At 43.6% G+C, this 13,791-nt stretch overlaps 2 protein-coding genes across 7 annotated transcripts in view; one reads left to right on the forward strand and one right to left on the reverse strand.

The window, feature by feature from the left end:
* The window catches only part of PANX2 (pannexin 2), a 48,189-nt gene that overhangs the window by 26,507 nt on the left and 7,891 nt on the right, over positions 1-13,791 (forward strand). For 3 of the 6 annotated variants that reach the window (XM_053253647.1, XM_053253648.1, XM_053253653.1), the window contains one exon: positions 6,243-7,694. In XM_053253647.1, the coding sequence (XP_053109622.1) occupies positions 6,243-7,694 (1,452 nt within the window). Of the gene's footprint in view, positions 1-6,189; positions 7,695-13,791 lie in introns of all 6 variants that reach the window. The other 3 variants (XM_053253651.1, XM_053253649.1, XM_053253650.1) reach the window with 1 other exon arrangement.
* Positions 1-13,791, reverse strand: part of LOC128326571 (tetraspanin-7-like) — a 77,086-nt gene that overhangs the window by 2,455 nt on the left and 60,840 nt on the right. The gene's annotated exons all lie outside the window — the stretch shown is intronic.

Below are 13,791 nucleotides of genomic sequence, written 5' to 3' on the forward strand. Positions count from 1 at the left end.
CAGGAAATTGGCTTGTGTCATGGGTACGGTTGGAAAAGGGGAGGAATTGGTTGTACTGCATTCCTTGTACTGAAGGAATAGAGGGTAACTGCTCTCCATGCAACTTCAGGGAGGAGGGTGCCTTGAGCAAGACCTGGTTTGAAAGAATGTTATTTGTCATCTAGACCAAGATGGATTCCTTGATCCTGAACACCATCTATTTTAGATAAACTCATTTCCATGAACTCTGCTTAGGATCAGAGGACTGAGGTCTGCATTTAGCTGCACATGTTGTGTTAGAATATTTTCTCAGGAAAACTGTGTTCAAAACAGAAGATATTGGCCTACATAATAAGGAAAATTACTCAGAGTAGTCTCATTGAAGTTAAAAGGGACTAATTTCAATGGGACTTCTCTGAGTAATTTTCTTCAGGTTAGCCACTATTATTAACGGAATGTAATATGGGTACAGGTGAGCCTCGTTATCTGTCAGGATTCTATTCCCACCATTTTCTGCAGATAACAAGACCTTAAGTCAATGGTAATTTTGCCCCTGGAGGGCAAGGGTGGGGGTGGCAATTAAAAAAGCAGAAATTGGAGAAATAACGTACCACGCCATGCTCTGCAGGTCTTCATCTGTCCAGCAATGTCCCCCCAGACCCTCAATTGCCAATATTATCTGTGAAAAACCACAGTGGGTGGGGGGTAGGAAAGAGCCACAAAATAGCTCAGATCTGCAAAATGGTGGCTGAACTTTAACCCTTTTAAAACCCACTTATACCAAGGCTGGGTGCACATGGCCTGACAGCGGATACATGAAACCTCAGGTGCCTGTACCACATATAATGAGGTCCACTTGTACCCATTTAAATAAGGAACATATTTAGAATAAGTAGTACCACAAGTTACTCTTGGAGATTTTATCCCAAACTAGTTTGTATGCACAAAGCTTTGATAGTATAAGAACATGAACAACCACATGATCTATTGATTGAAATAGCATTTGCCATGTGAGTCTGCACATAGCACACTGGCCCTGCTAACTGAGCAAAGAGACACTTTTAAAAGTGGTAATTCTCTTAAATTTAGCAGGGGGAAAGCGACTGACCCTATCCAACCCCAGCACAGCATCCTTCCAGTAGCTGTTGCTGGTATCTGCCTTATGTTTCTTTTTAGCTTGTGAGCCCTTTGGGGACAGGGGACCATCTTAATCAATTATGTATTCTTTATTTTTCTATGTAAACAGCTTTGAGAATTTTGGTTGAAGAGCGGTATATAAATATTCTTATTCTTCATTGCCGTAGTCTACGTATCTCAGACATGACATTGTTTTGAGCATGGGGTCCTGCTTTGAGTCTGGACTCCAATTTTGATTCAGCAAAAGCAAAATCCAGGGAAAGCTGATCAAAGCAAATAAAAGGTAGATGAGTTAACAGTTCAGAGGTTGAATCCAGAGGTGTTCACAATTCAAATGTGAACCAATAGCTAAGAGATGCATGCAAGAGTATTAGATGTTGGAAGCTTAGGCTGGGAGCATGGAAGAGAGCTGACAAGAGAAGGATGTGTGAATTTCAAGGGGAAATCAAGGCAACAGGCAAAGCTAGATAAGATTTAAGGGTACAGACAGCAGAAAGCAGCATTGTTTGCTCAGACAAAGCCAGCCTTCGGATGTAACCCAGCCGTTCTACTTCCCCCTCCCGCCACTCTCCCATTAGGATCCAGACGTTCAGGAGAGCTCCCTCTCTGCAGGCTCACTGACTGCAAGGAGGAGGGGGAGTTGGCTACCTAGGCCTCTTTCTTTACTGAAGGCCAGCCCCAGCAGCCAGAGTGAGGGAAGAGCTTCCTCCCTCAACTCCAGCTGCAGAGCAACCAGACTACAGTCCCAGCGTTCAGTCACTGACACTGTGGAAGCAGAGGTCCAGGCAGAGGACCTCACTACAAACTGAAGGTACAAATCTCTGTTGCGGGAGGAAAACGGGTCCATTTTGCAGCGCAACTGCAGTTGCCCGCATTCGGACGTACTGAAAATGAATCCGGAGGTCCCTTCACCTCCGACTTCGTGTTACGTGCGAATGCAGCCAAAGTCTTACTGACTGACCACACCCTTGCTTGGATCCTAGCTGGCTGAGAAGCTTCTCCAAAAGTGTAGCCTCCATAAGCCCTGCCTTTGCACATAAGTGGCTGAGTACTAAGTAGATACCTAGATATGACACCAAAGTCCTCAGTTCGTTCATAGCACACTATTATTATTATTATTATTATTATTATTATTATTATTATTATTATTATTATTATTCAAGGATGCCCAAAATTTTGGTCACCGTGGCTAATGGGTTTGCTGTTCTTTAGCAGACAAATATGGGGAAAGCAGATGTAATTGTTGTGTGACAACAAATACAAGTTTTATTGAAACTGTTTTAACCTATTATAATTTATTTTCCAGAAAGAAGACAATGCAAGAGTTTTGTTTTGTTTCATTTTAAATCTGTTCACAGGAACAATGGAATACCTACTTTTTGTTCAGTAAATGATCAAGTAATTCACATGTTGTGTTTTTTTAAAAAATAAAAAATGAATTGTGTGCCTAGCATAAAAGAGTGCTTAGAGCTTTCTTTCTGACCTTATGTCTGTAACCTTGTGGTTACATATGTGCACAGTCCAACAGGTGTGTGCTCTTACACAAATCTCATTTTAGTGGGGCTTATACATGAAAGGCTTCAGATGGATTGGAAACAATGCACACTATTACATTATTTCCTTGTGTATGAGGCCTGTTCATGTACAATAGCTCTCTCTGTTAGCCCAAACTAACTGTGTACTTTTTCATTTTCCATGCTGAGGTCTATTGTCAAGCTCAAAGTTCCAGACTCTCAGTATTACGTGTTGCCATAAAATATGCTTAAAAATGAATAATGAATGCCTACTTCCTATGAGTCTTTGCCATGTAAATGATGAAGCTCTGCCCAGAGGAGCTCCATATGTAGGGGCAAACTATTTACCAAATGCCGATGATAGATGCTGATGTTCACAAAATATTTCATAAACAAATCTTGTCCTTTCCTGACATCCATGTATAGCCTGCCATACATTTTCTTGCTTTACATTTTCAAGGATTTCTCACTTGGAATGATGTAGGACATCAAGAGTAATTAATATACTATAGATAGCCTGTATTCTCCCATATATGTGTTTACAGGAAAGTTTACTCAAATAATTTGAAGGGTTTGGGGGCCAAATTGAAATCTCTCTACACGCATGAGTGTTCCTCTAAAACTCAGGGATGTCCTATGAAGCCATTGCACATTTCGTGTGTATAGCAGAATTGTATAGATGTTATGAATTCTCAATTAACAAAATGGAGTGGGAGATTTATTTTTTTAAAAAAAATTCTTAATACCAGAATCTCACAATTTCATCGGGGATGGGCAAAGTATTCCATAACGAGTGGCCAAATTGACAATACACTTATTGAGGCTGTTCCCGGAAATGTTTGTGGGGTGGGGCTGGGCAAGGGGAAAGCAGGGCTGAACCTACCTTCCTGCCAGATGATCACGGATGCACTATATGGTGCACGCCTTGTGCGCCCACACGTTCAGATATCCGGACTCCAGATATCCCTTAAGGCACTGCATGAGGAGCACAGTGCACTGGGGGATCTGCTCTCAAGCTGGGTGCTCTAGGTGGCAGGTTCTGTGTCTGCTCGGGCTGCCTGCAGCCTGAGTAAACACATGACCCCAGACCTGGGTAAAAGGGCAGGCTCGCACCCGTACCCAGGTAAAAGCCTGAGTAAAAAAACTCGGGCTACCCAGGGAGGCAGTGCTGGGATCATCCCCAATCCTGGCACTTCACACCCAGGTAGGGCTGTTCAAGTTTGGGTAGAGCTGCTCATGTGAACAGCTTCAGTGTGTGATTACATTTTTAAAAAAATGCAAACAGCCACAAAGGTGCCTAATCCAGATCAAGTTTTCAGGGGTGGGGATTTTAACTGTTTAGCCCTACATAGTTCCAGTCCAGATTGTGATGGACCTGTGGCTGCTATTTGCCCTAGGGGGGAAACTGATCTTCACAAAACCAGTATCCTATCAGCCAAACGTACTGGCCCAGTTCCCATGATCCAACAAGCCACATGACTGGGACAAACATTCAGCCTGTGTGCTCCCTCCCCTTTCCTCTTCCCAGAGCTGTTAAGAAAGAATGCTGACTTGTTTAACCACAGCTCCGATTGTCATCTGAACCTGGAATGACTTGTGTAGTGAACTGGGCCAGTATATTTGGCAGGTAGAATGTTGGTATTTCTCTCCTTTAAAATAATCTTCCAGATCATTCCCGTGACTTGATATGTATTAAATGAATGGCTCATACATGCAGTGGGCTGCTAGATGATCCCATGAGCCACTTTGCTTTCAGATCAAGTGATTCTTACAAAACACTGTAGACGTGATATGATTTTGACTGAGCCTGAGTCGGGGTATATGATCATAATCCAAGCAAGCTTGATCATCTTGGTATATGCACACACACCCCAAAGACTACTAGTGTTATTTTAGGAACTCCTTGTCAGAATCCAGTAAATAATTTAGCCCATGTACTGCATTCAGCAAAGAAGCATCCTTGAGCTGTAATGAATAGAGAATAGTCTTATCTAACTGATATCCAGCTCCAGAAAACATCACTTAACCAGTAATATTTCTTCCTATTCAATTTAGAAAACACTTTCAGAGCAAACATTGCAAAATCTTTTCTTGTACATATTCAGAGGCAATAATTATTCATAGTGCAAAGTGCGGTTGCTACCAAGAGAACTATATTCACATTGAAATCAATTGGTTAGATACCCAAATGAAACAAAAGACTTCAACCCCAAACAATCAGTATATACAACTGGCAAACTGCCTATAATTTGTACTGATAGGGGAAGTGAATTTTGGAGGGAGGGGTTTTTCTGTTGCAAGGATTGTGGGTGAGCTGCGTTGTCTCCCGTTTACTCTGTCTAGGGATGTGCAAAACCGGTTCAAGCTCAAACTGGACTGGCCATCCAAAAGGGGAGCTGGTCCAAGTTATAGCCAAACTAGGCCCAGTTTGGATCTAACTGGTTTAGCTCGCTTCAACCAGTTCTACATGCTTGCAAAGGGGAATCCAGTAAGGATTCTTCTTTGCAAGCAAGAGGGGGATCCCTATACTGCATGGGAGGAGGCAATGGTAAAGCTGTCCTGTATTCTACCACAGACAACCACAGGGCTCTGTGGTCTCCAGAAGTTGACACCGACCCGACGGCACACTTTACCTTTTACATTTAGCAAGTTATCTGTATGTACCATGAACTCAGTCAAGAAAGATAAGAGTGGGTTGGAGCTTTTCGTCTCCACCTGGAGAAATTTTTATCTTAAAAACTAGCAGGGAATCCAATTCCAGCATAAGCAGACAAGAATCAATATGCCAGAGGCAGAAGGACTGGCTGATGGGGAAGTACTGGATTAGGCAGATGAGGCAAGCCAAGGCTGTGTTGCTACTCAATGATTTGGGTTGCTCCAGTTGAGAAACTAAGCCTAGAGCAACTGTTATACAGAGCTAGCCAGGCCTCTATTGGTTCCTCAGGTTACCTGGGCTGAAAAGCGGCAAGAGTGCTCTTTTTCATGTGGAGGAGCCCTCATTTACTAAATAGCAGTGCTGTCCTATTTGTGCGCTTTCCATGGTTTATTGTGATGTATTGAAAGATTGTGACCAAGGGCTGGTTCAAACCAACAGCAGCCCCAAGTATCACATTGGGGCTGCTGCAAGAATGCACCCACCCTGATGTCATTAAAGGATGTGCCGACGCATTCTCAGCACATCCTTTAATAATGCCTGAGGGGTTTGTAGCACGTGTAGTGATTCGGATGATCACCTTCACACACAGTTAAAAGATACACTGAGAACACATTGGCACATTCTTTTTTTGACATCAGGGTGAGTGCATTCTTGACGTGTCCAGCCCTTCATCACATGTATGTTTGTGCAAATTGACCCCATAACAATTTTTGTATATGTTTCTGATACGCTTGATTCAATTTCATCATGGAATATTCAAACTAATAGATTTCTTGTGTTTACATAATGATGTGAAAGGACAGATTTAACGTTATAAAAATGCATCAGCTCTGTGTATTTGATGCGATTTAAAATATGCTTTAGATAAAAATTGATATAGTTTGTGAAATATTTATTTTGCAGAGCTCCTTTTGTAGGTTAAATGCACAGCAGTGACTTTTCTCTCTGTTATGCAGAGGAGCCAATATACTGTTACACACCCCACAACTTCACCCGTGACCAAGCCTTGTATGCCAGAGGATACTGTTGGACAGAACTAAAAGATGCCTTGCCAGGAGTAAATGCCAGCCATTGGCCCTCCTTGTTTGAGCATAAGTTCCTTCCATATGCCCTGCTGGCTTTTGCTGGCATTATGTACATTCCGGCACTTGGCTGGGAATTCCTAGCCTCCACCAGACTGACTTCTGAACTTAACTTTTTGCTCCAGGAGATAGATAACTGCTACCACCGAGCAGCTGAAGGCCGCGCACCAAAAATAGAAAAGCAAATCCAGTCCAAAGGCCCTGGGATTACCGAACGAGAGAGAAGAGAAATAATTGAGAATGCCGAAAAGGAAAAGAGCCCAGAGCAAAATTTATTTGAAAAATACCTGGAACGGAGAGGGCGGAGTAATTTCTTAGCCAAACTTTACCTTGCACGACATTTGTTCATCATATTTTTAAGTATCATCCCAATCACGTACTTGTCCACCTATTACGCTACACAAAAGCAAAATGAGTTTACATGTGCTCTGGGAGAACCTCCTGACAAAACCAGCAATTCTAAACTGCTCATCAGAGTGAACTGCAAGCTGCCGTCAGTTCAGCTACAGCGCATAATTGCTGGGGTAGACATTGTCCTCCTCTGCTTCATGAACCTGATTATTCTCATCAATTTAATTCACCTCTTCATAGTCCGCAAATCCAACTTCATCTTTGATAAACTGAACAAGGTTGGCATAAAGACTAAAAAGCAATGGCAGAAGTCTCAGTTCTGTGATATCAATATTTTGGCTATGTTTTGCAATGAAAATCGAGACCACATCAAGTCACTAAACCGCCTGGATTTTATTACCAATGAGAGTGACCTGATGTATGACAATGTGGTGCGCCAGCTGCTTGCGGCGCTCGCCCAGTCGAATCATGACGTTACACCAACAGTGCGTGATTCTGGGATACAAACTATAGATCCCAGCATTGATCCTGCGGAAATTGACCCTAATGAACCACTGATCATTAAACGACCTCGGAAGAAAATGAAATGGATCACAAGCAGCAATCCTCTTCCTCAGCCATTCAAAGAGCAGCTAGCTATTATGAAGGTTGAAAATAACAAGCCTGAGAAGCCTAAGCCAGTACGTCGGAAAACGGCAGCAGACAGTCTGGCTGCACCCTTGCTAGAGTCCAGTTCAAAGAGCTCTCAGCCATCATCAGCCCACAAAATTGAACCTAGCACCTTGCATAGCACAGGTGGTGAGAAGAAGCATACACGGCACTTTTCCTTAGACGTTCATCCATATATACTTAGCAGTAAAAAACCCAAGCCAGAGATCCAGCCCATTACCTCTATGGCAACATCCAAAAGCCAAGGAAGTGGATTTCTAAACCAAGATGAGAAAGTCATAGTACATGTCGCCTCTTCTCTCAAAGGTACAGTGATAATGTCATTTACATGTTCAATTGTTGTAAAGCTAAATGCAGAATGGGCCTACAAAACTGCTATCCACGTTCTAATTCTTTCCACGTGTAGTCTGGTCTCATAGAGACATGGTTGCTGTTTCCACATGCTGGAATCTCACACCACCGCAGTAACGTCTGTGTTCAGAAACACAGGTTGGCGAAGTCAGTAGAGAAAGATGTTACCACGGAGTCATGAGATTCATTCCAACCATGTGGAAGTGGCAACCACATCACAGGGGTCTATAGAATCCAAGCCTGTGATTTGTCAACAGGACTTCTGCAGAAGTTAAGGGTCATGGTCTTAGTTAAGCCATTACAATTGTGGCGTGTTTTTAGAATGTCTAAATTATTAACTGACAGAGTTTCAGAATATGATCGCATCAGTAGGAGCTGAGGAGGAGTTGCAGCAGATCCATATAGAGATTGGGAGTTAACCAGAGCTTCTTCATCTGATACAATGTGCAGGTGCCTCCAATTACAATTTTCAGTAAATCCTCAGGTTTCTAGTTTTTATATATTTTGCCACATATGCCAAGAAAGTTAGAATAATAATTTAAAAGTATCTGTGTAGTATTTGTTCTCTCACAAGATCAAATGCTGATACTGAGGACTGTTTATTTTCCCAAACGCATGTTCTTACCAGGTTTGTATCTTTGTAACCTGAAAGTCATGTATGATTGTAACTTCCAACTAATCAGATAGATGGGTTAGACTTGCTCTCATTAAAGTGTCATTTTGGAGGTTGGACAAATTGGCTCTGAAAGTTAACTAAAAATACCTAGTAATTAAGTTTCAACAATGTGCATCTTCCGCTCATTTCCTCATATACTGTACATCTTAGGACCAATTCAAATGTCCAATGTTTGAGATAGTTCAGGTGAGACTAGAGTAGCCTTTTTGTTTTCTTTCTTTTTTAATCACTTTCCGGGTCCCCACATGAAAGTTATGCCCTATGTAAAAGATGTAGCACTTCAGAGAGAAAGCTTAATAACCAGTCTTATTTGTTTGGCAACCTTTGACATGGAGTATAGTTTTCATGGGGTTGGTGGGGGTGGTTTTTTGAGACAAACAGGTGATACCTTTCAGAGTAATTGAGGTGGTAGAATCCTGTGGAAGGATTGTACCACCCCAGGCAGAAATCATTTGAACTGACCTTTTAAAGTGTGTTTTGGGGCAACTGACATGAACAAATATTACAATCGTGTGAATTAATTAAATTAATTCTTAGAGCATCTAAAGAAAGCAAGAATTGCAAATTGCTGAACCCCCTTTTTATTGTCATTCATTGATTACTGTCTGAGTGTACTGATGTATTAAATCTCAAGGGACTGCAACACAGAATAAAAGAAATGCCCCACAATTGTTTTGTATGTATGTCCCTTCTTGCAACTGTTACATAGATCTGCATGGGTAACACAAAAAAGGTAATGCTGTTCAAAATAAGAAAAGGGGGAGACCCTACCAATTTATTGGAGTGATTGTTTAGTCTTATAGCACTATGGTCAATATATAGAAGCAAGGAGAGCAGATACACGACTGATTTGTTTATCTGCTTTTCATGTTTCTGGAATAATATCCAAAAGGGGCACTCCCACAGCTCTTGTAGTCAGCTGTTACATCAGAAGTTCATAAAGCAGATGTGCAAGTCATATGTTTGCTTTCCCCAGTTTAATGTAATATTCCAAACCATACTCAGTCATCTTCCAGCATCACCCAGAATGCATCTATAGTACAAATTCATATCAGTTTTATACCAATTTGTCATAGTTTCCCCAAAGAGTTCAGTGAATAGTAATTTGATTGTGCAGAGAATTTTGTGTTGGAGATTCCCCACTCTACCCCTGCCCTGTTGGAGATGTGGTTCCTGATGGCATCAACTCTTAAAACCAGCAACCCTATTGTCCACTAAGGGCACTAGGAGTAGAGGTAGTGAGCAAGGGAATCCCTTCTCTGACTACGCTTTCTCTACTCTACTTCCCTTTTGTTAGACTGATAGTCTCAGGTTTCATTCTCTCACTTGGAGAGAGAGACTTCCGTCTTCTCCACTTTCCCCACTTCCTGTATGTAGCTAGCAATGAGGCATGCTAGGTCTTATCTATCTCCCAGATGGTTTTCCTAAATAAACTACTTTATTTGGAATTTTAACTCCATTGCTGAGTTCAGACATAGCACGAAACCAGAGGTTAGTGAACCCACTTTCAAACTGAAACATGCCACAGACATTCTTTAGACCACGGCCTGCCAACCTCCAGTTGCAAGAGAGGGGAACCCCTCCCTGCTACCTGGCTGCCGAGGCCACTCACAGCAAACTCCGCAGCCAGACTGTGGGCAAAGCGTCAGCACATCAGTGGAGTGGCCACAATTGGCCACTATTTCGAAGGCATGCCAAATAGGGGTGTGCACAAAAACAGTTTTCCCAGTTCAATTTGGACTGGACTCATACCAAACCAGGCATGTTCAGTTTTATCATGTCCCCAACCCCCACCGAGCACACCCCTGGCTTGACTTGAATTTGGTTTGAGGGTTTTACATTAAACATAATTTGGGGGGGGGGGGGCGGATTTTAACACTCATGTCTGGGTCGGTGGCAGCGGCCACGGGGTGGGTGGGTGGGTGTCTTCCATGTCCCCCTCCCCCCACAGCCTTCTCCCATTCTAAAAAGGGCTGGTTTGACCCGGCCCTTCCTCCAATGGTGGCGGCCATTTTGGAGGTTGCCACACAGGCCCAAAGGGCCTCTGCGTGGACTTGATGTGTACTTGATGCAATTCACATTCCCTGTGAAGCCTTGTGTGCACCCAAAGGAGATTTTGATGGTCCACATGCCATGGACTGGCCGCATGCATGGTCAGGGGAGACACTAGGACAGACTTTAAAACTCATTCAATATTACCAGTTTTGGTCTGGCGTAGTGCTGTATGCAGATCTGCCGGCATGGGGGTTCATGGAAGAGGGGAGCCCCGCTTTCCAGAGAACCCGGCACAGCAAGGTTGCCATTTCAGAGCAGGGGTGCACATGTCCACATGGCCGGGAAGACTGGCAAGCGACAAGCTTTGATAGCAACTTGGTAGCAGTTGCCAAGAGTTGGAGAACAGTCGCAGACATACCTGTCCCCACAACATGACTCATTATTGAGTCCCAATGTTACTCTCGTGAGAGAGAGGTCCCAGTAAGATCTTGCGTGGCAATTCTCTCTCCTCTCCTCTGATGTTTCTTCTCATTAGTTCTGTAGGGGTTTCCCCATGGCCTTACACTCTCATGATTAAGCAGTATACCCCTGGGTCGGGAGGCTCTGTCTTCACAACAGTTATGAAGACTGGAGCACTACTGACCCTGGTGACCGGCCTTGCTCATGAGTAAGCCTAGGGAGTGTAAAACCCTCAAAGGAGAAGGGGCTGGGCCCCCCTTCCCCAACCTTTCTGTGAAAAAAAGTAGAACTTGGCTGCTTCAGAATTCCTGCTTGGGACTACCTTTTAAACCCAACCCTGTGCACACACACACCCCAACCATTTGCTCCCCTCCTGGTATTGCCATGGTGTGCCTTGCTCGTGTTGCTTGCTGACAGCTGACTATCCCTCTCATAAGATGGCCAGTCTACTTGGGAGGACTGAGGGGTGTTTATTCCAGGTCTCCCTTTGGGCTGCATGCTCACATTTTTAGCTAATCCCTTCATCGGGGTTGCTGCTTGCATGGGGCCCACAACTCTCAATGGCAAAAGATTGTACTTGAGTGCTGCAACCTCCCCCTTCCCCGTGAAGCCTTGTGTTTCACTCATAGGGGATTTTGATGCCCCATGTGTAAGAGCCTGGCCACATGCACAGATGGGGAAAACTGGGTTCTGGGATGAACCTTTAAACCCATTCAAAATTCCCAGGTCTGGCCTGGCATTGCACTGTATATTATTATTATTATTATTATTATTATTATTATTATTTTACATTTATATCCCACTCTTCCTCCAAGGAGCCCAGAGTGGTGCACTACATACTTAAGTTTCTCCTCACAACAACCCTGTGAAGTAGGTTAGGCTGAGAGAGAAGTGACTGGCCCAGAGTCACCCAGCTAGTATCATGGCTGAATGGGGATTTGAACTCGGGTCTCCCTGGTCCTAGTCCAGCACTCTAACCACAACACCATGCTGACTGTCTGTATGCAGATGTGCTGACATGGGGATCCATGGGAGAGGGGAGTCCCGCTTTACAGCAACCCTGGGACAGCAGGGTCACCATTTTGGGGCACAGGCAAGGGTACACATATCCACATGGTCAGACAGGCTGGCAGGGGGCACACTTTGACATCTACTTGGCGGCAGTAGCCAAGACTTAGAAAACAGTCACTGAGATAACCATCCCCATGGCTTTCCTCCATAGAGCATTCTGGCTCAATATCAAGCCCCGATGGCCTGGCACTTTCATGAGAGCATGGTCTATGGGAGAATTGAGCAAAGTCAGTGCGTATGAGCATACCACCTAGTACATTTGTGCCTATTCCTCATAGACAGCTATTCTCATGAGCAAGCCTAGGGACTGTTAACCCCCAAGGGGAAGGGGCTGGACCCCCCTTCCCCAACCTTTCTTTAAAAAAAAAAAAAAAAAGAACTCAGCTGCTCTGAATCCTTGCTTGCCTGGCAGGGAGGAGCAAGGGACAGAGTGGGAAGAGGGAATGCCCATTGAGGGGATAACAAGGTTGCAATGGTATGTGGTGGTGTCCCTGTTGCTGGGCAACTCCATAGCTGCATAGGTGACAGTAAGGGTGGGGCTAGTTCTCTGAGAGGTGGGCAGCAAGAACTGCTGCTGGCATAGAGCAGCCATGCCCCTGGGTGGTTCTATGATGCTGCCTCTATGACAGGTTTGAAAATCGGCATGAAACCATGGTTATGGTGGCGTCCAGAGTCAGATGTAACACTTTGGTGGCCAAACTGGAGGTCTCGGTGGTGAACCTTTGTGCTAACTGAAGGTTCAATTTTGTGTTTGGTGAGGGAAACTGGAGGTTGCTTTTGCTGCAAAACTGTGATTTCACCCATTCGGATGTATTGGAGTTCCACCTCTGCCCCGTTTAACTCCAGTTTTGTGTATGTCTGAACTCAGCCCATGTCTCCAGACAATATTAATTAGCAGTGTTCCATTACCTGTGCATTTCTGCTGTAGTTGGGGCAGATAAAGAAATATCTCCTCCTGAGCTCTCTAACAGGGTTATGCTCAGGATTGGGAATGAACTCAAAGGCAGAGTAAGTGGAAAACCTGCTTGACTGGAAAGGAGTTCAAGAGAAATGCCAGGGAACATTTTTTGCCATGGAGACTGCAGCACAGGGACAGGCAGCGATCCCAAGGCTGGATGGATTTAATTTTGAAACATGATCATTCAGGATGGAGTCCATTCTCATGGCTGAAGGACTGGAAAATGTCCTGGAGGAGGACAAACCTGAAGCAGCTGGAGAAAAAGCAGCATAGGATGCCAAAAATAGAAAAGTCTACGGATTCATCTGCTTACACGTGAGTGACTCAATTATTGTTCATTTGAGAAAGACCAGGATATCTAAAGAAGCTTGGGAGATACACCTGTATGCTAGAAAGACAACTAATACTAGCATTGATCTGATTGTGAGACTATACAATATGAGGCTGAAAGAAGGAAATAATTTAACTGAGCATGTTAATCAAATTCTGCACATTTCAAGAAGGTGTAAAAGAGGAGAAGTAAAAACCCCAGATCAAATAATTATTGGATTTATTTTGAATAGTCTGCCAGAAAAATTTCAAGTGAAACATTGTGTTATGGAATCAAGGAAGCAGATTGATTTGGATTTTTTTTTTTAATTTCAAGACTTCAGGATTTTTATATGAGAGTTGCAGCTTCTAGTGAGCTCTCTGACCAAGAATCAGGTTACAGCTTTTCAGACCAAACAAAACAGCAAAGTGTGTTGGGTGTGTAGGAAGCCACCATTTGCAAGCAAATTCTTCTCAGAACAAAGGCCCTGGTCACATGCTGAAAGAAATTCCAAGAGGGATGACTCTTCACCCAGAATCTCTCCAAACCAGAAACACAGAGCTAAAAGAGATTCAAAGGAAAC

The sequence above is a fragment of the Hemicordylus capensis genome, chromosome 5 (assembly GCF_027244095.1).
Source record: "Hemicordylus capensis ecotype Gifberg chromosome 5, rHemCap1.1.pri, whole genome shotgun sequence".
Classification (NCBI taxonomy): Eukaryota; Metazoa; Chordata; class Lepidosauria; order Squamata; family Cordylidae; genus Hemicordylus; species Hemicordylus capensis.